Source organism: Solanum verrucosum, unplaced genomic scaffold (assembly GCF_900185275.1).
Source record: "Solanum verrucosum unplaced genomic scaffold, falcon-dt-bn FXZP01000261.1, whole genome shotgun sequence".
Lineage (NCBI taxonomy): Eukaryota > Viridiplantae > Streptophyta > Magnoliopsida > Solanales > Solanaceae > Solanum > Solanum verrucosum.
Genome location: NW_026019969.1, coordinates 16,173,900 through 16,198,520, shown reverse-complemented (window position 1 = coordinate 16,198,520; position 24,621 = coordinate 16,173,900). Strand labels below are relative to the sequence as shown.

Genomic DNA, 24,621 nt, shown 5'->3' with positions numbered 1-24,621 from the left:
TTTACAAAATTAGTATAAACGTATTTCTTAGTAATGTTTTAGGTTATATTTTATTCAAAAAATTTAATGGAAAAAAGACAAAAATTTGACGGAGTAAATAGACATAAAACGTTACTGTCAGTAAAGTTCTATAATTCGTTACTGTGAAGCATGTTTTACAGCTAAAAGGTCAGTCTCAATAACGTTGTGAAACACGTTTTACAGCTAAAAGGTCACTCTTAATAATGTTCTCTGGAATGGCTGAAAATTGAAATTCAATATTACACCTACCTCATTCAACTTTATGCAACTTTTCACTACTAAAATGGATATATATATATATATATCGCGTATACGTTTACTTGAAATATATAAGCTTTCTTTTTTCTTTCACTTTTCACAACGCTTTTTTCAACAATAGGAAAAAAGAAAGTGAAGAGGGCTTTTTACCAATGGCAATTTTTGTTCTTCTCAACAAAAATTATTCACAACACAGTCAACATTCTATTTTAATAAGCCTCAATTAATAAGATCAGCCTAATCGAAATGTAAAATCAAGGCATAACAAGTGCCTAAAATCAATCATAACAAGTGCCTAGAAACATAACTCTATTGAATAAATGTTTGTGCATTGAAATCGATACAACAAAAACTTCGTAAGAAATAATTCAAATTTACTCTCGTTTTCCTTTTGTGGTAAGAAGTACTTTTTTCCTCTGTTAAAAAAAGAATGATTTTTTTTTAATTCGTTTAAAGAAGATGATCTTTTTTCTTTTTTTGGTAATATTTTAATTTCAGTTTTTTAACGTGACATGTTTAAGACCACAAGATTAAAGGACAATTTAGTACATTTGACATAATTTTAATTTAGAACCACAAGATTTAAAAGTCTTCTTTATTTTCTGAAATCCCGTGTCAAGTCAAACTAAACTACTTTTTTTAAAACGGAGGGAGTATTATTTATGTATGAAAGAGAAGAAACGAGAAAATCATATGTATTTTAAGTAAATAGATGAACAAAATATATATATCCATTGTTTTCAGCTATTCCAGAGAAACGTTACTGTGAGTAATGTTTTAGCTATAAAACGTGTCTCAGAGTAACAAATTATAAAACGTTACTGATAGTAACATTTTATGTCTGTTTACTCCGTCATTTTTTTGTTATTGATTTTATTTAAATAAATATAACCCAAAACATTATTGAAAAATACATTTATACTATGTAAAAATTTAAAAATATATATTATTTTTGATAAATAGATTTTAATAATGGTTTATTTTAATAATAAAAAGTTCATCAAATTAAGTAGGTTATGAAAGAGGGAGCACTAGTTTATTTTGATGATGAGTTATAAGAAGCTAGGTACTCAAAAGTGTTATATTTTTATAGTAAGTAGGTATTAGTTGAAGGTGGCAAAAGAGAAAGAGAAGTGGGCGGGCAGGTTGACACGTAATAGGCAGGTGTCGTGCAGGTGGAGCTGCTTCACTCAATATATAAGAGAAAGACGCTCTGCTCTCTTTATCTCATCAGCTAACTAATATTGTGTAGGTGGGATGTTGCCCTTAATTTGTTGCAGTTTTATTGTTTCCGTTTAATTAATTTTGACAACGGATCCATTGCAGGTATGGCTGATGTAAGAGGAAGTTGTGGTACATGCAATGAAATGTGTGGTTGTCCTTCTCCATGCCCCGGTGGAATCTCGTGCAGGTACGTATGGTTGATGCTAAAATTTGAGAGTGCAATCAATATAATTAATTAATTAGTAAGTATATATATGATTTATGCAGGTGCGCATCGTCGGATGCAAGCATGGAGCACAAGAGATGCTCATGTGGAGAGCACTGTGGGTGCAATCCTTGCACATGTCCAAAGAGTGAAGCCGCTACTGGAAAGGCCAACTGCAAGTGCGGTCCTGGCTGCGCCTGTCCCACCTGTGCCGCTTAAACTTAATTACTAATTACTCCCTAGCTATTACGTACCTGCATGCATCATATACGTCTATATGTATATATATGTTTACCTTTCCTAAATTAATTATTAGGACTATATCCTCTCTCTTATCCATTTTAAATAAATCAGTATCGTTTTTTTTTTATCATGTTCATGTATGTAGATATGAAGTTCCATCGATTGCCAATTTATTATGAATGAATATGCAATAAGTAATAAGCCATTCATGGCAAAATTGAAGTTGTTGGTACATAATTTAGACTTTGGAGATGCAACAAGACTCTCTCTCTCTCTCTCTATATATATATTAGATTATATTTGCACGTAGAGTCGTAGACAAAACCATGCAACATAACTTGATGGAAAATCGTCCGGTCAACCCTACACTCGCTGGGACAGCAAATTGAGCTCAAAACTCTCTTTTCTCCAAATTATTGAGTAATAATTATGAGATGCTACAGAGTTAAGAAATTATTATGTATGTATTTCCAAATTAGTTCATTTTATCATTAACCATCTACTAAGGTGGGTCATCAAACTCATAATATATACACATTAAAACCTCACTCCCTAAATTCATAGGGAATATAAAATCTTATTATTTTGTAGATTAATTATTTAATTGATAAATTAATATTTATTAATTTATAGAGTGTTTTGACATTGCAAAATTCGTTCGGGATGAGATCTCAGACATTTTAAATGATTAATGATCTCGGTTACTGCAAATTTGTTCGGGATGAGATTGATGAGATTTCAGAGATTTTAAATGAATTTACTTGATGAAAATGTCATCACATATACAACTACCTTTCATCATAAGTCTTCCTCTAGCCTATAGATTCACTCATTTCCATTAAAATCCAAGAAAGGAAGGAGTCCTTCCAGATTACCTTTGTGCAGAGTAGTTGAAAAAAATGGTTAGAAACGAGTGACATGTCTGAGTATCGTACAATAACAAAAATAGTATAAATTTAAATCAGATTTAATTTTTAATATATTAAGTTTTGGTCAAGATTTAAGAAAATAATAGTGTTCTTAATCATAGATGGAAACACACTATTACATTTTGATTCTTGCATTGCCAGCAGTCCCACAATGGAATTGTGTGCTTACATTTGCCCAAGAAAAGAAGTTATGATCATAGTATTGTTTCCCAATCAAACTATTGTATTTATTCGTTGAGGAATGTTTACTATGCTTTATCTAACATAATATTGTTTCTTTCTTGTTGTTCCTTTGTTGCAGTCAAGAGTGATTTTGCTAGCACACATCAATTACATCCCTCTAGCAAGGAAGTAATATTTGTGATTGTACAATTGATCATAAATTTACCAGTCTAATACTACTATTATTTTATTGACATCAGAATGCACAAAAACTGGGCTCGTGCTCAAATAAAACCAACCAAGCATAGTTAGGAGTTAATATATTTGTGTGAAGTCGATGGTATTATATTATAGAGACTACTTTTATAGTGTTGTCCGTCTGTCGAGTTATGTTATGTTTCACGTTGGAGTAGGACAGATGGATCATTGTTGTATAACACTGAAATTTTGTGAAAATCATTTACACTAGACTAGCAGTGGCGGCTCAAGTTAATTAGTGGCCTAAAGTAAAAAAAAAATTGGAGGCCTAAATTTTAATTATTTTTTATATCTGAGATTCAAGTTATTTCTTTTCTTTTTAATAAAAAAGTCTTATTTTTTATGATCTTAAATTAAAGATATATATATACTAAAATATTTTTTAATCTTGTGATCTTAAACATATCATGTGGAAGTTAAATTTAAAAACTGATCCATAAAAAAGAAACATTCTTTAATGTTTCGAAACAAATTAAAACATTCTTATTTTTTTTGGTTAAAAAAAGTTTAAGATAATTTTATTATTACTAAAAAATTAGGCCCTTCGATTTTGGGGGCCTAAGGCATATGCCTCATCTAGAACTGTTAAAACGGGTCAGCCCAGCCCTACCCCGCCCAAACCTCGTGGGCCAAAGAATTTGATGGGCTGGGGCGGGCCGGCCCTTCATTTCAGAGGGCTGTAAAATGGTCAACCCGGCCCAACCCCAGAAGGGTCAAGGGCTGGGGCGGGCCGGCCCTTTTTTTTTATATGTCAAATCAATGTCACAAACAGTAACATTGTTTCAATAATTTTATATAAAATCTAGCAATAAATATTTAAAGTAAAAAATTATAATTTCTTAAGTAAATAATAACTGAAAAACAAACTAGTAAACTAAAGAACACTTCTGACTAAAACTTTAGTTAGCAATACATAATTACTTAAAGTAATTTGTTAAATGAAATCAAGAAACTAATTAATTGTTAAAGCCATAAAACATTCTATCACATATAATCTAAATAGTGTCTACTATCCAAGTCTTATATTCAAAACTAAATAATAAAGAAATTCATGAGGTAAACTCCTTAGAAAATCTCCACAAACACTTACTTAAGTTTTCTAGTTTTTTATTCTTATTTTTTTAATATTTATTTTAATTAAAATTAAATAATTTGGCCCATGGGCCGACCCCGGTTCGACCCCAATTTTAAACGGGCTTCTAAAATACTATCTCAACCCTATCCCAATAACGGGTTGGATCAGACCAGACCCATGAGCTTAGCCCTTTTTGACGGCTCTAGCCTCATCTTTAAAGGCATTGAACCACCCTTGTAGACTAGTACTAGTATATATAAAACAATTACTTAATATATGTATCCTTGTTCGACCAAAAAAACCAATTACTTAATTTTTTTTTATTAATTAATAGACATGATTTTCTACTTCCTATTTTAATTAATTTTTATGTGTTATCTCTATTTTACTTTTTAGATTATCAATCTCTCTCTTTGTTTTGTTTTTCCCCCTCAAAAAATGAATCTTTTAATCTGATGTATATGTAGAACAAATAAATTTCTGAAATGAAAAATCAAAAGTGAATTTGAATTTTGGAGAAATGAATGGAATAAAAATAATTAATTTGATCATATATTATATATTGAAAAAACTATTTTAGAGAAATAGAGATGGTTAGTAAAGGAAAAGTAGATAGTTTTGATTGTTGAATTTGCTAGAAAGCGTATGCATGATGATGATGATATACAAGTCTAAGCTTACCCATGAGCAAAATATGTATATTAATTCACATTGGGTAAATTAACATGCATGCATGCTCAAAATACACATCTACCTTTTTTTTATTTAATTATTATTATTTCACACACATAAAAGGAAAAAAAAAGATTGAGTTTACCTGACGTTCTTTTGTATCACCAGAAAACTTTTCACACCAAACAAGTGTTTCGTCTTCCATCTTTCCGTAAGAAAATAAAAATTCAACGGTCGCCTTTCTTTCCTCTTCCTATTTCAATTTCATACTTGAATACTATATTTGTAATTTTAACTTTTGAAAAAACTACGACTTCTTTTCTTTTTCATATTCTCATTTACAAAACTTTAAATACTAATTTTTATTTCAAATACAACTTCAAGTTTCAATCAATATAAAATTTTTTTTAAAAAAATTTAACACCAATATATATTCTTTGTCTCAATTTATGTGATGCAATAATTTAAGTTAAAATTTTGATTATACGCTATGAAAGGTTGGAATTTGAAGGTCCTAAAGTTGTTAACAGTGTAAATGCACATAACAAAATGAGGCCCAAGTCAAATTAGCATTATAGACGTAAAGTTAAATAATTAAAATGGTATAAAAGGAAGAGACCGGGCATGGTAGACTTTGACTAAATTTCCTTGAAAACAAGTGAGACATCTATCGCATTTAATAGTATTTTATTGTCTATTGATGGGAGTTGGCTAGCTAGCTTCTCTATTTTGATTTTTGACGATCTCCGCCCTCGTCCTTTGACTCGACTTGCCATTTCTCTATTACACATTTGCTTCTTATATTTTTTAATATATAAATACAAATGAGGTGCCAAATTATACTCCTTTCATTTATGACATTTTCTATAAGGAATCTTTTATTATCTTTTAAATTTAAATTAGCATCTCATGACATACTAACTTTTTTTTTTCATCTCATGTAGACTAATTTTGGACATAAAAATATTAATGAATCTAGCCATTTAGTTTTATATCAATCTAAGTCTTCAATCATATTGAATTAATGAAGTCTTATTATCTAATGAGGATGATTAATTAATTTGAGTATAGAAAATATAGATTATTGTTAATTTTGAGGATGGACTTTTATATTCCTACTAATCAAATGATTCAACTATTAGATGCTTGGATAAACAATATTGCAAATGAAATTATGTTTTTTTTTCTGGAATAATTAATTGACAAGAGAACTTAAACTAATTCATATAACACACATAAATACAAATTACCTCTTTGCAGTACTTTAAAATTTGGATCGAGATAGCATCTTTGGTTGATATACTTAAAACTAAATGACTAAGTTTTATTTTTTTTGTGTATCTAAAGTTAGCTTAGGTTTTATCTTACATAACATTAAAAATAAAAATTTAAAATAATATCAAGTTGTCAACTAAAAAATCTACTTAAAGAAAAAGGTTTTTGTTATGAATATTATTTTGTAAGACATAAAAATTATAGTTGGAAGGGAATAAAAAATGACATTGATAAAATTTTCTCAGAATATACATAGTGGAAATTAACTTTAAAGAATTCTTTTTGTCCAAATTTAAATAATGTATATGTTTGACTTGGCATCAAAATAGGCCAAATCCGCGTCAGGGTTGAAGGTGTAGGAAAATTGGTCACATTGAACTTATGCAATTAAATATGGCATAATGTTCTCCTTTCAGACAACATAAACATAAAACATTATTCCTATATTTTTTTCTTTTGTGAAAGATGATTAATAAAGAAAGGTAGACATTCAATTTCAGGGTAGGCTAAAATTATGTAGAGAATAATTGGACTCCAATCTCACAGATTTTGCTTTGTGTGACGGACTATACACTTTCCCAAATATTAAATCTACGAGGTTACACAACTATCTTTATCATATTACCAACTTTAACTGTAAAATTACTATGCTATTTTTGTCATATTAAAATAATAATAGAATTTTAACGCCAAGGAAATTTTATTTAATACTATATGAGAATTATGGGAAAGAATTACAAGAAGAGTTTAGATAGTTAAACCAATTAGTAAGTAGAATATGTTTGTTTTTTGTTATAAATAAAAGGGAAAGTAGTAGGGATGGAATGGTAAGATATGAATGAGGCGGAAAAGACTAAGTCATAGTTGAAAATTTACAACAACCAACTACGACTAGGAGTGTTGATTGAATAGAAAAGTAAAAATGAAATTTGAGTCAAGTCAAACAAGGTTGGGTGATCGATTGATGAGGAGGCAGAAGCTGCAAATAGAATAGAATAGAATAGAAGAGATCTCAATCTCTTCCCAACCCATCTTTCTTTCTTTCTTTCTTTCTTTCTTTCTTTGTGCTGGAGAAAAACGTATGAGAGATCAGAGATATGGGAGTTTGTTTCAGTTCTAATAATCAGAGCCCATCTACCACTGCCCATTTCAGCTCAGGTACCAACTTGATTTATTTATTTATTCGGATTCCGAATAACTTTCTTAACTTGTGCTTCTGCATCGAAATTATTATATCTTGTAGGCATATCACAGACGACGAGCAACACGACATCCTCAACTGTAAGCAACGTCTCCGGGAATAGCCAATTCTCAGCAGCCAGCGGCGGAGGAGTTGATGAGGTGTATCGAAATGGGGGACAGATATTACCGCATCCTAATTTAAGGACATTTTCTTTTACCGAACTCAAGACCGCTACAAGAAATTTTAGAAGTGATACCGTCCTGGGAGAAGGCGGTTTTGGCAAAGTTTACAAGGGTTGGCTTGATGACAGGGCTTCATCCAGGACTGCTAGTGGCACTGGCACTGTCATTGCTGTTAAGAAATTGAATTCTGAAAGTTTACAAGGACTTGAAGAGTGGCAGGTAAATTTCCTTCAAATATATTCTCCTTCTCCACAAATAGATTAAGTTTGAGTTGGATGGATTGTCAGAGTCTTGCTTTTGTTATGCAGAGGATGTGTTTCTAAAACACCTTTCTACTTTCTCATTTGCCCAGACAGCTTTTTTATCCATATATATTGGAACGTGGGTCTTCTGCTAACTTTAGTTGATTGATTACTATCAACAACTTTTGAGCACAAGCTATTGCTTTCTACTAAATTTCACTCAGTTTTTGTTCGTCATTGACTAGACTAGGAACTATTACAAGTTAAAATTAGTTTTATTGCTGGTATAGATGCTCATTTTTTTTTCCCAAGGCTCTTTGTGTATTTCATTTCATTTGTTTATGCAGTGTGAGGTTAATTTTCTTGGAACACTTTCACATCCTAACCTGGTCAAACTCTTGGGATACTGCTGGGAAGATAAAGAACTATTGCTTGTCTATGAGTTTATGCAAAAGGGCAGCTTGGAGAACCATCTTTTTGGAAGTAAGAGATGAGCTATATACTCTCAATGATATATAGGATTTTCTAGAATAAATCAGTTAGGAATGTGCCTATTTTATTCTCCACCTAAACATATTTGTTCTCTTCGGTTTGCTCAGGGGGCTCTGCTGTTCAGCCACTTCCATGGAATATAAGGCTTCAAATAGTGATCGGTGCAGCCCGAGGCTTGGCATTCCTACATGCATCAGAGAAGCAAGTCATTTACAGAGACTTCAAGGCCTCAAATATATTACTTGATGGCGTATGTTTCTTTTTCTTTTCCCCTGGAACATTGTCGTGTAGGTTCTTATCACAAGTAATATAGAGATCACAAATTGATCCCATTGATTATTTCATTCACCACAAACCCTGAGCACCTTTGTGGTTGACTTAATGTTTTGCCTTAAGTTTTGAGCTCTTGATCTCAGAGTGACAAAACCTTACTAGCTGATATAACTGTTACATGACATTCTTTAATTCCTTTTGATTTCAGTCTTACAATGCAAAGATATCAGATTTTGGCTTGGCCAAACTCGGTCCTTCGGCTAGTCAATCACATGTGACAACACGGGTGATGGGAACGTATGGTTATGCTGCTCCTGAGTATGTTCAAACAGGTAAACTTAGTGTCCGTTAGGCTTCTATACTTGGTAGTTATACTTCTCTGGAATCACATCTTGTGCTTACATGTTCAAACATATATACAGTCAAATCCGAGTAAATGTATGTTCATACTTGTATCGTCATTTTTTGGCAGGACACTTGTATGTGAAAAGCGATGTCTATGGTTTTGGTGTTGTGTTAGTGGAAATGCTAACAGGTCTACGGACACTAGACACAAACCGCCCAAGCAATCAGCATAATCTGGTTGAATGGATTAAGCCACATTTATCTGATAGAAGGAAGTTGAAGGACAAGATGGATTCGCGGCTGGAAGGAAGATATCCATCCAGAGCTGCAGTTCAAATAGCACAACTGGCACTGTCATGTCTTGGACCTGAACCTAAAACCAGACCAGGAATGAAAGAAGTAGTGGAGAAACTAGAACAGATTGAGGCAGCCAATGAAAGACCCAAGGAGCCTAGAATAACATCCAGACATCAGACTGCTTATAGATACGGTCAGCCACCTTTGCACCATCGTTCTCCACTTCATCCAAGGAACGATGTAAATCGAGCCTATCCACTCCCAAGAAGAGCATCATGAATATGATACTACTATATAGCTATGTTAACTTAGTTGTCCAAATACAAATGTTGTCTTTTTTTTTTTTTTTTGGTTGCCTGACGTCTGAGCTTGTGAGATGAAGTGTCAAGGCTCTGTATGGCATTGGGTTGTGCTTGTTTCAGTGATATATGTAAAGAGTTCATTATTTTGTACATTGAAGGAGATTCAAGACTTCCAGTCCCCTGTGTTATGGATATGGTTGAGTATGCATGATAGTGTGCCTGGTGATGAGAAGTTAGAAACTGGAAGCAGATAATCAACACCTGCACTGCACACAGAGTTGATGTATCTCTAATTTTGAGATATATGTATTCCTAGAATCACCATCTCTATTCTAATCTCTGCTTCATGGATCCATTTCTGGTTTCTCTTTGATATGTTCTTTTTTTATTTTTCTCAATTTAGGTGGCATTCCAAGCTACCTCTTTCGCAAAAAGTAATTTATTTATTTTAACATACAATTAACTTTTAGATAAAATATTGTGGAAGAATTTAGGCATCCAACAGAATCCTAAAGGGGGTGTTGTAGTGAAGTAATCAGGACTTGCATATTCTTTTTGTGGCGTTATGCTATACAAAATTATCCGAGTGTATGCATTTGAGATAACTTAGATGGACAGTTCATATTATTATTTGTCAAAGAACTTTCTAAATGTTTAATTCATATGTACAATATCAGCACTTCAATACATTACTCATGTTTGATGTTTGACTAAATTCAAATTATTTATGTATACCAAAACAAATCTAGATTTCATATTCTTCGGTCATTACAATAAAGATGTTAACCTACAAATAATTTATTACAATTTGAAAATAACAAGTAGTAATAACATGAAAAACGCTACAAATAACTGATAAGTCTACCTTAACCTACTAAAGAATATAAGAGAGAATTAATAAGTAGCACTATTTTAGCAATAACATGAAAAGCACTACAAATAAATTAACCTTAACCAACTAAAGGATACACAAAGATTTTTTTAAGTAGCATTATTTTAGCAATAACGTGATTAGTGTATTCAATGCCGGCTCTCTACAACTACAAGGTTAGAAAAAACTGCAAGGCTCTTACACTTAAATTTGAGGGGATTTATTATTATTATTTTTTATTTTTTTAGCAATAATAGATTATGATTTTTTTTTTTTTTAAAAAAATATATTGAATACTCTTGTTAGAAAAAGTAAACTTTTCGCATGAAAGAAAAAAAATATTAAAAGAAGCTTGTCAAATCTAATGAATAAAGAAATCAATTATAAAAAAATTATATGCAATTTTGCATCTCAACAAATTTTTAAAAAATACTATTATTATTTTAAAAAGGAAAAATGGTCTGATATACCCCTCAACTTTGTCATTTAGAACTGATATACCTCTCGTTATGAAAGTGGCTCATATATACTTCCTATTTATATACAAATGACTCACATATACCCTTTCCCTTTAATGGAAATGAAAAAAAAAATTAGTTTAGTTTTTTATTATTATTATTTTTTAAAATGTAATCCCATATGAGTATATTTAATCCTCCTCAAACATATATATTTTTTTGACTTTTTTTTTGTTTCATTGACTAATTTAGACTTATATTTTGATGGTCAAATTTATTTATGTTTCACTAATATTCTTGTAAAACTTATTATAGATGATCACATTTTTTTCTTCAAATACAAAAATTAAATTACAATATAGACAAAAAAAAAAGCTTTAAATTATAATATAGCCACAAAAAAATAGTTTTAAATTTTTTTCTTTACACCAAGGAATGAAAGAAAAAAATAAAACAAGAATAAAAAACTCAAAATTATAATAAAAGAAGTCAAAAAATAATTTATGTATGAAAAATATTAAAATATACCTTGAACTTTGTTAGAAGAATCATATATACCCCTAAATAATTTTTAAGAAAATTAAAAGTCAAAAATATAAATTTAAAACTAATTTTTTCACTTTCGTTAAATGAAGGGTATATGTGAGCTCATTTTGTAAGGTAGGGGTATATGTGAGCCGTATAATGGTAAGGATATATATGAGCCACTTTCATAACGAGGACATATCAGCTCCAAATGACAAAGTTGAAGGTATATCAAGCGCTTTTCCCTTTAAAAATAGTAATTAGGGTTGCCATTTGATTTTGACCATATCTGAGACCATGTTTGAGCTACATTCTGCTTCAAACTAACTAATTTTAAACTAATTTGTATTAGTACTCTTACTGAGCAATAGGAGAGTTGAATTACGTGAAGGACGAGAATAGAATATTGTTGCCGAAAGTGGAATATTATGGTAAAATGTAAAAATTGGTTCCCTCTTATGCTAAAATGCAGAAATTTGTCCCTCTCTTAAAAAATTGACAAAAAAAGAAGAGAAAGTTGTTCATCTGCCAAGGCCCAAGCTGAGTTGAGGTTGAATGCAGAAAAATGGCGCAATACTAATATAATTGATCCCACTGTCAGAGGTCTCTTCTTTCTAATTTTGGTTGGCCATGGAGGCTCGTTTTAAAGGATCGTTCATATCCCCTACCTTGCTAATCTTCTTCTTCTTCTTCCTGGTAAATCTTTCTCTCTGAGTAATATCGTTGCGCATCTAATTGGCCTTCTCTTTCTTCCTGAATCTCTATTCATTAATCGTGTTAGTGTCGCCCTGGATCTCGTAATTTTGAAAGAGGTTTACCGATATTGTTGTTGTCTTGTTTTTTATTCAAAATTATATTATTGGAGCTTCACTTAGCTCTTTGTTCTCATTTTTATTCAGGTTGCACCTTCCCCAGTAGAATTGTCAAATGTATCATCACTGTAAGATCACTCCTTCTCTATACTTTGTAAATTTTGCTGCTGCAACTAATCAATGTTACCTGACTTCTCTTCCTCCTATTTTCAGTCGGGGAGAGCTGAAAGGTCTTTTCCCCTCATATGATTGTCCGCAATGCATTAATAGAAAGGTTAATAATACTTCTCTTTGTTTCTATGTGTCAGTCATGCTTCTACCATGTGATATTCCTATATATTGAACATCTTTATCCGCCTCAAATCCATGAAAATGTCCCAATAAAACTGCAGAATATTGTTACACCATCTGCTCTTATAGCACAAAACTAGAGTTCCTATATTAAGTTCATCCTCTGAAATCTGGTAATTGTTTAGGCAACTTTTTTGGTGCCAGTTCAAGCTATGCTGATCCTGGAGATCTGCATCACCTATCTTGTTTTTGTTATATTGAAAATCTGGTTGTGTTACAACCAGTACTTTATTAGCTGTGCAGTAATTATCCCTTTCTCAGAGAAAGAATTCAAACATCACTATCTGATGATATACTTGGATGATCTTTTATTTCTTAAACGTAAATTAGGAAAGTGTTTTTTTGTTAACCTAGCTTTTAATTGGAGTTGTCTTTTTCTTTCTCTTTTGACACAGCTTAAATTTCCTAACATTGCATTTGTAGAAATGTTGATATAATGCTAGGAAAAGGGACCAGAAAATTGTGCACTTGGCTCTCAGTATGATTACTTGAATGTTGAATAATGAGAGTTTATTTAGTTGATTTGAAAGCCATTATCTATATCTCATAAGATTTTTGCCTCTATGAAACACTGTCTTTTATTTTTGCATCCCATTTGCCTTATATGACATTAACTCTGAAATTTCTTTGCAGGAACATGGTCGAATTAGTGCTGCTCGTCCTGATGAGAAAGTAATCAACTGGTTTTGATTTCATAGAAACAGTATATAATGACTAGAAAATTCTTTTCTGCTTTAGATTTATTTACTTTTAATCTATATATACCATATTATGATGATCTTCTGCCCTTAATGCAGAATATTGGCATCCTTGTAACATATACTGATGCTAATGGTGCTGTTAGAACTAGGAGCATAAACTCCAAGGACTTGTCAACTTCATGGATATGGAGGTATCCTAGTGATGAGGATGGTGATCACAAGAAGAGTTCCAAGGTCTGTGTTTACCGACCAGTTCTCAAACTTCCACAATTCCTCTACTTGGTGATATTAAATGGACAAAACACTTTGAAATGATGAGGATATAGTAGTTTTGAATTTGTTGATGTAGACTGCAACTTCTGTTTACTGCTTGTTCACAGGAAGTGGAAGGGAAGTCTCAGAAACCGGATAAACTTGAGGGCACTATTGATCACTCTAATGGAAACAAAAATCAGTATGGAGTTGTTGTGGAGCATAAATCAGCATCTGAGCTGCATCCAATCAAACTGAAGCGCCAGGTGGCTAATCTTATATCTCCACAGTTGTCATGCATGTGCTTTTTCAGTCATTTGAATTCATAGATACTTCCTGGTTCTTCAGAGGCTAAGAAACGAAAGAAGGGAACGGCGGACTGCAGAGCTGATCGAACAAGATAAGGAAATTGAAAACCAAATTCAAGACGCTGCTGTTGAGCGAGCTAAAGAGCTTGACACAACTAGCAAGGGTAAATACAATATATGGAGGAAAGAATATGAAAACCCTAATGCTGACTCTACCCTTAAACTTATGCGTGACCAAATCATCATGGCAAGAGCGTATGCTACCATTGCAAAAGCTAAGAATGAAGATTCTCTGTATGATTCTTTGATAAATCATTCTAGAGAAAGCCAGCTTGCAATTGGAGAAGCCACTTCTGATTCTGAACTTCAACCAAGGTTGGTGCTTTCCAGTTTTTGTTATTGAAGTTTAGATGTTAGGTTTTGTCTCTAATATTGGGTTTATCTACAGTGCACTTGACCGAGCAAAGGATATGGGCCATGTTTTAGCTGCTGCAAAGGATCAACTATACGATTGCATGACACTAGCAAGGAAACTAAGAGTCATGCTTCAGTCGGCCGAAAATGGTCTAAATATGCTGAAGAAAAGGAGTGCATTCTTGATACAGCTGGCTGCTAAAACTGTTCCCAGGCCTTTGCATTGTCTTCCTTTGCTTCTCACGACAGACTTCTTTATACGTCGATATGAAGAGAGAGAATTTCCGAACAAGGAAAAGCTTGAAGATCCTTCTCTGTTCCATTATGCAATATTTTCTGATAATGTACTTGCCACATCTGTTGTTGTAAACTCTACTATACTGCATGCGAAGGAGCCTGAAAAGCACGTTTTCCATATAGTGACAGATAAATTGAACTTCCCAGCTATGAAAATGTGGTTCCTTGTCAATCCTCCTTCTGCTGCAACAATTCACGTTGAGAATGTCGATGACTTTACATGGCTAAATTCTACTTACTGCCCTGTACTACGTCAGCTTGAATCTGCTAGAATGATAGAGTATTATTTCAAGGCACATCAGTCGAACTCCCTTACATCTGGCACCGACAATCTTAAATATAGGAACCCAAAGTATTTGTCAATGCTGAATCATCTTAGGTTTTACCTTCCTAAAGTATATCCAAAGCTGGAGAAAATCTTATTTCTGGATGATGATATTGTAGTTCAGAAGGATCTGACACCTCTTTGGTCTGTCAACCTACAAGGGATGGTCAATGGTGCCGTGGAGACATGCAAAGAAAGCTTCCATAGATTTGATAAATATCTTAACTTTTCTAACCCGAAGATATCTGAAAACTTTGATCCAAATGCCTGTGGATGGGCTTTTGGCATGAATGTCTTTGATTTGAAGGAGTGGAGGAGGCGCAACATTACAGGAATATATCATTATTGGCAAGAAAGGGTAAGTTAATATTACATATTCTTAAGTTGGTGCTTCTAATCATAATTATCTGAATTCTTTTATATTATCATCATGAATCTTTCACAACTTCTTATTCATTTGTTTTCCATGACATGAACTCAGCACAATTTTACGAGGAAATGATCTCCTATGGCCAATTACAGTTGTATAGAAGATAATGACCCTACAAAGATATTATGCATTTTATTTACCGATCTCTTATGTTATAAAAGGGCCATATAGCTATAAAAAAGAACATTTGCAATGGGCCATCAAACACATCTCCCCCAATTTCATATAGGTTTTCACGAGTTTAAGAGGTCCTGCTACGGGGGTGGCTATAAGGCAGGAAAGACATTGCCTTGATGTCCATTTTAGTTTTGATTAATTAAGTTTATATGATTTTACTGAAAATTAAGACAGTGCACTAAACTATATTTTATATAAATAAAGATGTTGCTGCTTTGGATGGTCAAATAAGGTGAAAAGGCTGCAGATAAAAAATCTGAACTATGGAACTACTATTGAAAATAAATGTGCTTAGGGGTTGTTTGGTATGTGGGGTAATGATAATAAACCCAGGCTAAAATTTGGGATTTACTTTATTCCATATTTGGTTTGAAGTATTAGCTAATCCCGGGATAATTTAATCCCATTATTTGTACTAAAATGGTGTGATTAATATCCCATATAGAAGGTGGGATAAAATAATCCCATGGGATATCCTTGATTATCCCTTCCCGTGTACCAAACGATCCATGATCATGAAAAACAAAGAATTAAATGGAAGTATTTTTAGAAGACTGATGGGACTGAAACCTTGAGTTATTGCTGTAAGTACCATCGTTTGCTTGAGTGTAGATAGATGTTATGGAATCAAACTGAAGTGCCAAAATTTGCCAGGAAATGTACTTCCTACCTCCTGGTATTGGTGTCTCAGGCATGATTTTTAAGGTACTAGTTGAAGTTTAATTACGTTTGAGTAAATGGGTTCATAAGTGGAGATAGAATTTGACTTTTTTCAAATTTGGGCATTGTTTAGTCTTCAAAATGATGGGTGGATCCCAGATAATAGAATAATGGGAAATTAGAAGGCGGATAATAATATAAAATGGAAGACAAGAAGGCTGTATGACATCAATGATGTCCGTGGACATTACAATGACTTGTTTAGGTTTTGAGTAGAGGTGATGAAATGGTACATTGATGATAAGAGCTATATCAATTGCGACCCCTATTTCTAGTTTTGGAGAAACATCGTATTGTATAGTTGTATTAGGTTGCAGCTCTTGTTATTCTCAGTGCCTCCTCACCCCATAAAAGGAAAAGTTGCATACCCTATGCATGATTGCTCATTTTCCGTTGAGCTTTATCGCAATCTTCTAGAAAAATGAATGATTGCCTACTTAACAGGCTTTTTGCAACTCTTTCTATGATCTACCATGTCTAGAATGCATCTATCTACTCCCTTGACCTCTTGATTTGAGAAGTGAGGAAATTCAGTTGATTTTCTTCCAAAAATTGCTCCTGAACTGGAAAGGGCTAGCCTTAAAAAGTCAGTCTTCCATAGCAAGCTTCGCTCTTGCAAAGAGTAGTAATGCATTTGATGTTCAGGAGTACTTCTGTTAGAGGAGAAAAGTCATTTGCTATTTTAAGAAAATCTTCATCCTTGTGTGGTCTTTCAGCTGACTATGTTTTCCGTTGCAGAATGAGGATAGAACACTTTGGAAACTTGGCACCTTACCTCCAGGGTTAATAACTTTCTATAACTTGACTCATCCTTTGGATCGGAGCTGGCATGTCTTGGGTCTTGGCTATGATCCCGCCTTGAACAAATCAGAAATACAAAATGGGGCAGTTGTTCACTACAATGGAAATTACAAACCATGGTTGGATCTTGCAATTGCCAAGTACAAAGCTTATTGGTCTAGATATGTAATGTTCAATAATTCATACCTTCAACTTTGTAACATCAGGGAATAGTAAATTCATGTTTTTGCAAGTTAGTTTTGCTTATAATCAGTTTCTCTTACCCCTTGCGCTATCGGAAAAGGGGGAAAAAATCTTACTATAGTCAATCTTGAAGTTTCTGGTATCAAGAAATTTTGGGAGAGCATAGGCAAGCAACAGAGTACCCTAATGATGTTGTATGGGTGTACTTGTTTTTCGACATCTAACAAATTAGTGGCTATAACTTGAGAAGGATGATGCATATGGTTGTTTGTCCATTTTAGACTGTTTTGGCTGTTTCATATTGACCATCAGAAATAACTTGTAGATCCTTTGTGCTTACCTTCACTTGATAGACATTCCTGTGTGGAAAGCTAAACAGACCTCAAAGTTTGGATTAAAATTATGATTGAACCATAACAGCTGGTCCACCCATGCCTATTAAACAATATAAAATACAATATATATATATATACACACACACACTCCCTCTGTCCCAATTTATGTGGCACTTGCGCATCGAATCTTCAATTTTTTGAAATGAAATTTATATATTTGTAAACTACGTAAAAAGAACTATAAGTCACAATAATTGATAATTCAAAATGCTTAAAGGATCTATGAACAATTTATGGTCAAAGATAGACTTGTTTGAATCTCGAAATTCGAAAAGTGCCACATAAAATGGGACGGAGGGAGTGTATATATATATTTCTATTATATTGAAGAGTGAAGAACAATGACGACCAAGGATAGTTTTGTAATATTAGGTTCATATAAGGGCAAAATAGTAATTGTGTTGTTAGTCTAGAAGAATCCGGTTCTCTCTATTTCAAACTCCCCAAAAAAAAAAGCAAAAAAGTCACAGCGACGCAGCTTGCATAAGCAACTCTTCTCTTCATCTTCTTCAAATCAGTGAGTCACCAATAGCCAGGTATGGTTTCCTTTTAATATTTGGTTGAAGTTTTATCTGTTTCCTTCCATTTTTTCAATTTTCGATTCACCTTTGTTTGATTTTATTTTTTTTTGCATTTTTGATCCCACTCGACTTTATCAACAAAAAATTTCAGACTTGAAGTTTCTCAAAAGAGTACCTCCTCAATCAATGGAGACTTGAGCAGTTATCACCGTTGTTAGCTGCATATTGACAAATTTTATCTTAAATTATTATCACCAAGTTAAAGTGTTGTATTTTTCAGTTACTTTGAGATCATTAAAACTTTCTCTTAATAGTTAAAATCACTACCCTTTGTGCAAGTTTGAACAAAGGGTTGCCTTAAAAAGGGTACTTTGAAAGCATGTCATGTATAACAAGAAAATAGGGTTGTCTTTCTAAATTCTCTCCCTATTGTTTTAGAATTTTTTTTTCCAGATGATATGTTGCCTACATCTCAAGGATCTTATTAACTGATTTTACATTTCATATGCCTCTCAACATGCTTTAGTAGTTTTGTGGTCTCACAATGATATTTGCTTAAAAATAGTAAGTTTTCTTTTCTTCTGGGTTATACAAAATTGACCGCAGATAAGTTGCTTATGCTTTGTTCTGCTTTTTTTTTTTTTTGGTTTGTTGTGAAAAGAGACAATTGCAAAAGTAAGTACTACTCTTCGATGTCCCCTTTTTCGCTATTATATCATTTTATCACCATAATTATAGTATGAGTACCTTCTTTATTTGTATAGAGAAAAAAAATAAAATTTGGTGTATGCTTAAAATGTAACCTTAGAAGAAGTTTAATAAAGAAATATTTGTTGATATGAGAAACTTAATTAGATCATGATTTACTCGATCTAAAGATACTAACATGTCTATCTAAAAGTGGTGTAATTTTTTTGCATCCTTCTTGATATGAATTGTTTTTCCTCAGTATTAAACATGACATGTTAAGTGATCAAAACTATATTTTGATTGTTGTGATAATTATTTGTTTTTTATGAAGATGTTGGTCTAGACTTATTAATCACTTCACATTATTTGTTCCATTTTGGAAACAAGCTTCAACTATGAATGTTTTTTAAAGATTCTTTATCTTCAAAAATATTATCTGATGAGAAAAGTAGAAATTTATTTCTTTGTAGTTACTGTTACACTGTTAATTTTGTTTTATTAAAAAATTGCTATAGAGTGTCAACAAAACAAATTAAAAGACATTTTTTTTTGTAGAATATGATGTCTTCCACTCAGTATCCATGTAAAGAAACCATTGCTATTTTCAGGATAACTTCTATCGTTATCTCTGTATATTTTAGATGCACCAGCAGAACTTGTAATTTTTGGAATAGAAGTGTGGTGGGAGGCTTGGAGCTGACGTTAGGGTATTTTCTTTTGATTACTATGGTGTTCCAGTCATCTTGTGCACACCGCAACTAATTCCATGAGGGGCCAACTATCTTCTACTAGCATCCATGAACGTATTAAGAATGGACCAACTATCTTCTACTAGCATCCATGAACGTATTAAGAATGTTAGAAACACATTCTTCTGTTATTTGTTGGTATTTATCGATATTGGTGATATAGATATGCTGCTTTTTCTACTTGTAGTTAAAAAAAATAATGATCTAACTTGTGGATGATGGACTTAATGTACTTCATTAAATTGCTCAACTTTATGCTAATTTTGTGTAGCTTCCTAGATCTATCCAAGCGTAAAGATAGTAGAAGTTGGTCCAAGAGATATGACTGCATAATGAAAAAATTAAATAAGTCAACGAATTTTCTGAGGCATTCACATGATAAGTAGGTAAAAGAAGTAGTTTCATGGTGAATTTCCTGCAGTTGAAGTTATATAGATGGATGTAGTTGCATTTGTATAGTTTTATCATGTTGTGTTGGATATGCTATTTCTAAAACTTGAAGTTGTAATTGATTGACTGAAATTGAGATATCTTGAAATCTATATTACTGAGACTTTTAAAAATTATCGTGGATACTTCAAAAATAATACATTTTGGAGAATCCAACATGAGAGTGGCAATATTTTGAGAGATTTCAAGCAACATGACCCAAAACATTACTGCAAGATTCACATATAAGCAACTATATAGATAAGAGGATTTAATATGTCGGCAGTAAATTCTATTGCTAACTAATATTATATTTCTACAACTCGAGTTATTACTTTTTGAAATTGAATATATATGTTGGTATCAATACAATCTGATGTACTTATTTTTTTCATTTGGTGTGGCATTTGCAACTATCACTCTGCTCTATGCTGAGATATTTAGTGTTCCAAGAACACATAAGATATATTAACATGTAATTGAGTCTGGGCTTCCAGACAAGGACACAAAAGTTATGTGCTTAAAGTATGCTGAACTTGAGAAGTGCCTAGAAGATATTGATCAAGCCCGTGCACTATACAAGCACTCATCTCAATTCACATACCCTAGATCTAACCCTGATTTCTAGAACAAGTGGCATGAGTTAGAGGTGTAGCATGGTAACAAGGATATCTTCCACGAGATGCTCCATGTAAAGAGGAGTGTATCTTCAAGCTACATCCAGGTAAAAAAATTGCCATCCTATTCTTCAGCTTTTCTTATGTCCCACACCTTGTAGGCTTGTATGGTTTGAAAAGGTCATTGTAAACATCAAATTCTTTTACTGATTGTTTTTTTTCAAGAAAAAAATGCTGTCAATTTGTCATCAACTATAGTACGAGGATCTATTCATTGAATTTTCTTCTGCAAAATGTATGTGCAATAGAGAAAACAAATGTCTCTTTTTACTTTATAACTCTCTAATATCTATTTTTGCACTCTGTTTATTTTATATTTTTAGTTGATTGAATTATTATTTTTTGGATCTTTGAAGGTACTTCAAAACTCCTCCTCAAAAAATTTGGTTTGTGGAATAGCAAACATTGGCTACTGATATGGAAAGTATTGTGCGAGATGAATTTAGATGAAAGTGTAACTTATAGCAATGGTCCCAACAACCTCCGAGTTACTTGTCTCAAGCTTTCGTATTACTGATAACAACTTATAGTGCAACAATTTGGAAGGAGCTAGCACAAGTTTCTTGATGACGACTCTTAAAGGGAATGTTTTATGAACATCTTAGAGGATAACAACTCTTAAATCAGATCGCTTCTTTCATGATTTTAAAATGGATGCGAGTCTCCTATACATTTTTTGTTCACGAGCTGTAGTTAGGCACCCTTATCTTTTGTACTTTGAATGAATTAACTAAATTCGACACCTATTGCCATGTTCTGATTTTTGAGTAGGGTGTTTGATGATAAAATGCTAATTTTTTCTTTACAAAACGAAAAGGAAACACTTGTAAACACATTGTAAATTTCCATATTGAGTTCTTTATCAATAGATTCTAAATCTGACCAACTCAATATTGAATTGATCGTAGATTCTGAATCTGACCAACTTAATATTGAATTGATCGTTGAAACTTAAGAGAAACGACAATGCACCTTAATAGTTTCTTATTGTGTGGATTGTTTTTATTTTTTTATTTTTTATTATTATTATTATTATGTATGTAAGCCTAGGAATATGATCTGTTACTAAATGATGGGGTGTTATGTTTCTAAAATTAGGTTAATGAAAAGTATTTATTGCTACTTTGGATTTCAGACACATTTCTGGTAGATCAAGCACAACTGAAATAACATCAGAATTAAAAATGTTGGGAGCACGGGCAAAAATCATCTAGTATATATATAAAAGATAACAAGAGTAGAGTAGAGTAGTGTAGTGAGTTGTGATAATAATAATATTGCATTGAAGGTGAAAGAGATTAGCCCATCTCTGTCTAAACTAAACTAAATGCGTGTCCGTTGGAACTCTAACTGGTGTAGTAAGTTAAGAGAATTACTATGTCATGGCAAATCTCAAGACGTTCTTCTCCACTACCGTGAATTGAACAAGACCGGGGTTGAGTTGCCGGACCATTCCGTTTTCCCTATCCTTTTCAAAGCATGTTTAAATCTCTCCGCTACACACGGCCACGGCGGCAACTCTATCCACGCCTCTCTGGTTAAGCAGGGATTCTTAGCTTTCACTTCCGTCGGTAATTCTATGATGGACTTCTATGCTAAATCTGGGGACTTGGGTTCTGCGCTTGTTGTTTTTAACTGCATGGGCAACAAAGATTCAGTTTCCTGGAATGTAATCATTCATGGCCACTTATTAGAGCGAGCTGCTTCTCCCCAAGGATTATGCTTCTTCACTCAGGCTTGGGCTGCAGGTTTTGAACCCAACATCTCCACTTTTGTACTTGTCATTCAGGCTTGTCGCAATCTTACAGCTTTTGAGGCTGGCCGGACGATCCATGCTTCTACCCTTCGTGCTGGGTATTCAAGTATTACTTCCATCCACAACTCGCTCCTCAGTTTCTATGCTCAATTCGGAATGCACCTTGCGCACAACCTTTTTGATGAAATGACTGAAAGAGACGTTATTTCTTGGAGTGCCATGATTGCTGCCTATGCCCAAAGTGAGAACGAAACAGTGCTTTCCCTGGAGTTTTTTCAACGGATGATTGACTTTGGGAAACCACCAGACGGACAATCTGTGGTAAGTGTACTCAAAGCCTGCACCAAATTGAAGGCCATTAGAATGGGAGAGTCAATTCACGGATTAGTTATCTCTAGAGGTCTGGGTTATGATTTGTTCGTATACAACTCTCTGATCGACTTGTATTCTAAATGCAATGACATTGATTCTTCATTGAGAGTTTTCCGGGGAATTCCTGAGAAGAATGTCGTGTCCTGGAACTCTTTGTTGTCTGGACTTGTGCAGAATGAGATGCATTCTGAGGCCCTTACTTTATTTGATTCGATGCGCAAGGCTGGAATTAAATCTGATGAGGTGACTCTGGTCAATCTGCTGCAGTTATGTAAGTTCTTCCTTGACCCTTGCCAGTGCAAGTTGATACATTCCAGAATACTTCGACAAGGTTTTGAGTTGAATGAGTTGGTTACAAACTCTTTGATCGATGCATATGCAAGTTGCAATCTCATAACTTATGCATGGAGTCAATTTAATAATATGACAACACGAGATGCAGTAACTTGGAGCACCATGATTGCTGGCTTCACCCACTGTGGAATGCCTGACGAAGCAATTGCTGTTTTCCGAGAGATGAGCCACACCTCTGAACGGCCCAATGCCGTTACCATGTTAAATCTTCTTGAAGCTTGCGCTCTTTCTGCAGATATGAAAAGATCAAGGTGGGCTCATGGCATTGCTATTCGAGGAGGGTTGGCATCTAATGTGGTAGTGGGAACTGCGATCTTAGATATGTACTCAAAATGTGGTTCTATTGGATCCTCAAGAAAAGTGTTTGACCGGATTCCATACAAGAATGTTGTGACCTGGAGTGCCATTATTGCAGCATATGGTATGATTGGCCTCCCAAATGAAGCTCTATCCCTACTTGCTGAGATGAAAGTTTGTGGTCTGAGGCCAAACCAAGTTACTGCATTATCTCTTTTATCGGCTTGTAGTCATGGGGGATTGGTAGAAGAAGGGCTCTCTCTTTTTGAGGAGTTGATTTGGGATCATGAGGTTGAACCTGGCATAGAACATTACTCTTGCCTTGTAGATTTGTTAGCTCGGGCTGGAAAGGTTGATAGTGCAATGAATTTGATAGGAAAGCTAGGTGTTGGACTAAAGCCTGGTGCAAGTGCATGGGGGGCACTCTTGAGTGCTTGTAGGAACTATGAAAGCTATGAGTTTGGTGCCATTGCCCTCCCTCAAGTAGTTGAACTTGAGCCGTCAAGCTCAGCTGGCTATCTGCTTGCATCAAACATGTATGCATCAGGTCGTTCATGGGTTGATGCCACTAAAATGAGAATGCTGGCTAAGGAAGGAGGGGTCAAAGTTACAGCTGGCTATAGCTTAGTGTATGTAAATGGTAAGGCTTGCAGGTTTCTTGCGGGAGAAAACCACCATTGTTTGTCTGATGAATTGCAGTTTGCTATTCAGCAACTGCACTCGAGCATGAAAATGGACATTACCTGCGGATAGGGGATTCATTTTTGTTTTTAAGTAGATGGCTAAAGAGCAATCTTTCTTTTGAAATATATATACTTGGAAAAAAAAGGTGGACAGGGGCGACTGAGATTCGGGAATTGGTAGCTAGCCTGGCCCCAATTGTGTTACCAAGACAATACTAGTATAGTTGCGGTTGCAATATTTATCACCGTCATTAGATGTTACCTCATGTCTTAGGTGTAAGTAGAAGCTATTCATTTTAACGTAGTAAATTATCTTATCAAAATTCAACTAAACCGAGCCATCACGTTAAAAATGAAAAAATTGGGATGTTTTGCCAAATTACTATTAAAAAAACTCATCCCTCAGAATTTCCTTCTTCGTTAAATCAGAAAGAT

The 24,621-nt window shown here is 33.6% G+C and overlaps 4 protein-coding genes across 4 annotated transcripts; all 4 read left to right on the top strand.

The window, feature by feature from the left end:
* The first annotated feature begins 1,607 nt into the window (after positions 1-1,607).
* LOC125815163 (metallothionein-like protein 4B) lies at positions 1,608-2,168 on the top strand. Its single transcript, XM_049494574.1, has 2 exons — positions 1,608-1,690; positions 1,771-2,168. Exons 1-2 carry the CDS (start codon positions 1,608-1,610, stop codon positions 1,925-1,927), a joined length of 240 nt encoding a protein of 79 aa, XP_049350531.1. The 3' UTR covers positions 1,928-2,168.
* A 5,157-nt stretch (positions 2,169-7,325) lies between these two features.
* Positions 7,326-9,788, top strand: LOC125815152 (probable serine/threonine-protein kinase PIX13). Its single transcript, XM_049494561.1, has 6 exons — positions 7,326-7,480; positions 7,566-7,906; positions 8,277-8,412; positions 8,529-8,671; positions 8,903-9,026; positions 9,167-9,788. Exons 1-6 carry the CDS (start codon positions 7,420-7,422, stop codon positions 9,613-9,615), a joined length of 1,254 nt encoding a protein of 417 aa, XP_049350518.1. The 5' UTR covers positions 7,326-7,419; the 3' UTR covers positions 9,616-9,788.
* A 2,242-nt stretch (positions 9,789-12,030) lies between these two features.
* Positions 12,031-17,312, top strand: LOC125815138 (probable galacturonosyltransferase 3). Its single transcript, XM_049494540.1, has 9 exons — positions 12,031-12,188; positions 12,392-12,432; positions 12,518-12,578; positions 13,289-13,327; positions 13,453-13,590; positions 13,737-13,874; positions 13,957-14,291; positions 14,365-15,310; positions 17,018-17,312. Exons 1-9 carry the CDS (start codon positions 12,123-12,125, stop codon positions 17,291-17,293), a joined length of 2,040 nt encoding a protein of 679 aa, XP_049350497.1. The 5' UTR covers positions 12,031-12,122; the 3' UTR covers positions 17,294-17,312.
* A 4,736-nt stretch (positions 17,313-22,048) lies between these two features.
* On the top strand, positions 22,049-24,256 carry LOC125815118 (pentatricopeptide repeat-containing protein At2g17210). Its single transcript, XM_049494499.1, has one exon. The coding sequence runs from the start codon at positions 22,052-22,054 to the stop codon at positions 24,254-24,256; it is 2,205 nt and encodes a 734-aa protein (XP_049350456.1). The 5' UTR covers positions 22,049-22,051.
* The last annotated feature ends 365 nt before the right edge of the window (positions 24,257-24,621 follow it).